Genomic DNA, 2,500 nt, shown 5'->3' with positions numbered 1-2,500 from the left:
AAATATTGAAAAATGAAACAATCTGTCTTGGATCACAGAGGAGTGTCAAGTAATATTAATTTCTGGTGAGTACTGAGAAGCAAACATGATAACCGGTGTCTATAGAAGGAACTAGGCTATGTAAAAGTGTGCCAATAGTTGCGTAGCCTGTTACTCATTTGTCATTAAAAACCAACAGTGAATTAATTTAATTTCATTGCCCAGGTTACAGACACAGACTTGAGAGATGCAAGTCAGCAGATCAGCTATTATTATTTGTTGACATCAAACCTGAAGAGGAACACAACACGTTTACCCAACTGCTGATCCTGCAGTTTACTTGCATGTTGTTTTTTCTAATGCCCATACAGTTCTGCTTCATCTTCTCATCAACAATATAACAATATCTTGATGCAAGGGGGAGGCGAGGGGCCTTGATTCCTTTGTGGGGGCCCTACGCAACGTGCGTAGTATAGAGTGGTCAGGCTCTGATTAAGTCATTATGCTGTTACTGACCGCTGACAATTTAAGGTAGGCTATGCTCTGTAGGCAGTGTTGTGCAAGTGCATACTTCACAAGAGCTACAGGGATGTAGGAAGTTTTGTGAGAGGGGGTGCAGATCATAAACGGGTGGGTCCGGGGGAATTGTTTAAATTCTGGCTGTTGAATACACCATTTTAACGCCGTTTGGGAGGGACAGAAATACCTTAGGCTATCAGAGCAAGCAGGGCCCATCTTCTGTCTGACGTGAACATTGGCTAAAAACTAGTATTGCCAGGCAATACTACAATGAAATGTAGTGTTTCCGTGGCAATACTGGTTGACAGCGTCCATGTGTCTTACATAAAATTAGGGAAACTGTCAACATGTATACATGGGCCAACCACATAACCGGTTTCATATATTCCAATTGGATGATCATGTTAATTTGCCTACTGATGTTTAAAGTTCTTAAGAAAAATTATTTCAAAGGGAACGTGCCAGAACAACAATACGCAGGAACATTACCCAGCAACATTGCTCAGAATACAGGCACACATTTTAAACTACAAAAATACGCAGCCATTTTATTCAACCCAATAAAATACAAATGGCAAAATACTGAATTGTTTATGAAATACATATTTTAAATACATGAATCATAAATACTGCCCATCCCTGTGGCCAACCCTCATAGCAGATTGCGTTCATGACTGGACACTTGACGGTTGTGTACTCTGTTTGGATAGTGTGTGTTTATCCCATTGTGCACAAAGGGAGTAATGTTATATAAGATTATGCATATTTACAGTAGTTTATTCCAAAGGGTGGACTAGTGTGTGTGTGTGTGTGTGTGTGTGTGTGTGTGTGGAGAGATGACTCCATGCCTGTTAAACCCTGTCTTACACACTGTGCTTATACAACATTTCCACAGGTAAGAACTTACTGTAGGGTTCAGGGGGAGGACACGTTACCATGTAACACCCACCAGCCTACACACTGCTGCGTTAACAACACCCCCACCAGCCTACACACTGCTGCGTTAACAACACAACCCCCATTTTATGACGCTGTACAGTGCTTTCACCCGAGCTGCTTATGGTTTTTACTGAACTGCACTGGAAAATATTGCAAAAACAATGATGAAGAAATGAGAGATTATAACTAACAAAACCTGGCCACTGACGATATGGAGGACGTGTGAAGCAAAGTAAAATGGATGTAATACATTTGGGAATTTTAATTGAATCTTTATTTAAATTGCTTATTTTTTTGGTACTGGAAGTAACCTATATGGATATTTCATTGCAAAATTCTGATACAAAGCAAAATGCACACATTTGCATGATGAAAAGATAAGTTGTATTAAGAACACAAAATGTAAAAGTACAGTCACATTTGCACATGAGCACTCTCCAGTGGTGGAATATGAGAAGTGCTTATTGATCCTCCTCTCCCCAGCCATCATCAGAGAAGATGTCTGCCTGACGTTTCTGGAAGTTATTCTTGAAATCCTCATCAAAGTGTTCCAGGTCATCCTCCCTGAATATGCCCTGGACACGCACACGCACACGCACACGCACACCACACCACACACACACACACACGCACGCACACACACACACACACACACCACACAAGCACCTGTGACTGGGCTTGCATTTCCACAACCTGTCACAAGAAATACTCCCCACCCATGCAGTTTAGTTAAAGCAACACCAAAGAACTTCCCTCTGTCGCACGCATGCTATTTGTTTATCCAGCATTTTTGACAAATAAGATGTCCACAGACAAGGTAGAATATTATGCACGATTTATGAAAGTAGCCTACGATGTATTGCGACATCAGAAGCAAGTCAAATTTGTAGTTTCTTATGTCTCATTCCATTGAACTACAGATCCGCTACCCGAGCTGGCAAACTTACATAGTGCGGTTAAAGCCGATAGAGGCCCGCAAAGCAAATGCAGAAGTGCCGTTCACCCTGTTACGAGTTGATGAACGACTGAAACGATTTTGGAAATATTATTTTAAGGTACAAAA

The 2,500-nt window shown here is 41.2% G+C and overlaps 1 protein-coding gene across 1 annotated transcript in view; it reads right to left on the bottom strand.

The window, feature by feature from the left end:
* Window positions 1-1,688: 1,688 nt before the first annotated feature.
* The window catches only part of mns1 (meiosis-specific nuclear structural 1), a 9,553-nt gene continuing 8,741 nt past the window's right edge, over window positions 1,689-2,500 (bottom strand). The window contains exon 12 of the mRNA XM_048231595.1: window positions 1,689-2,012. Within this exon, the coding sequence (XP_048087552.1) occupies window positions 1,899-2,012 (114 nt within the window). The 3' untranslated portion in view covers window positions 1,689-1,898. The remainder of the gene's footprint in view (window positions 2,013-2,500) is intronic.

Source organism: Alosa alosa, chromosome 21 (genome assembly GCF_017589495.1).
Source record: "Alosa alosa isolate M-15738 ecotype Scorff River chromosome 21, AALO_Geno_1.1, whole genome shotgun sequence".
Lineage (NCBI taxonomy): Eukaryota > Metazoa > Chordata > Actinopteri > Clupeiformes > Clupeidae > Alosa > Alosa alosa.
The sequence above is the reverse complement of the archived record's forward strand: the minus strand, read 5'-3'. Positions and strand labels throughout refer to the sequence as shown.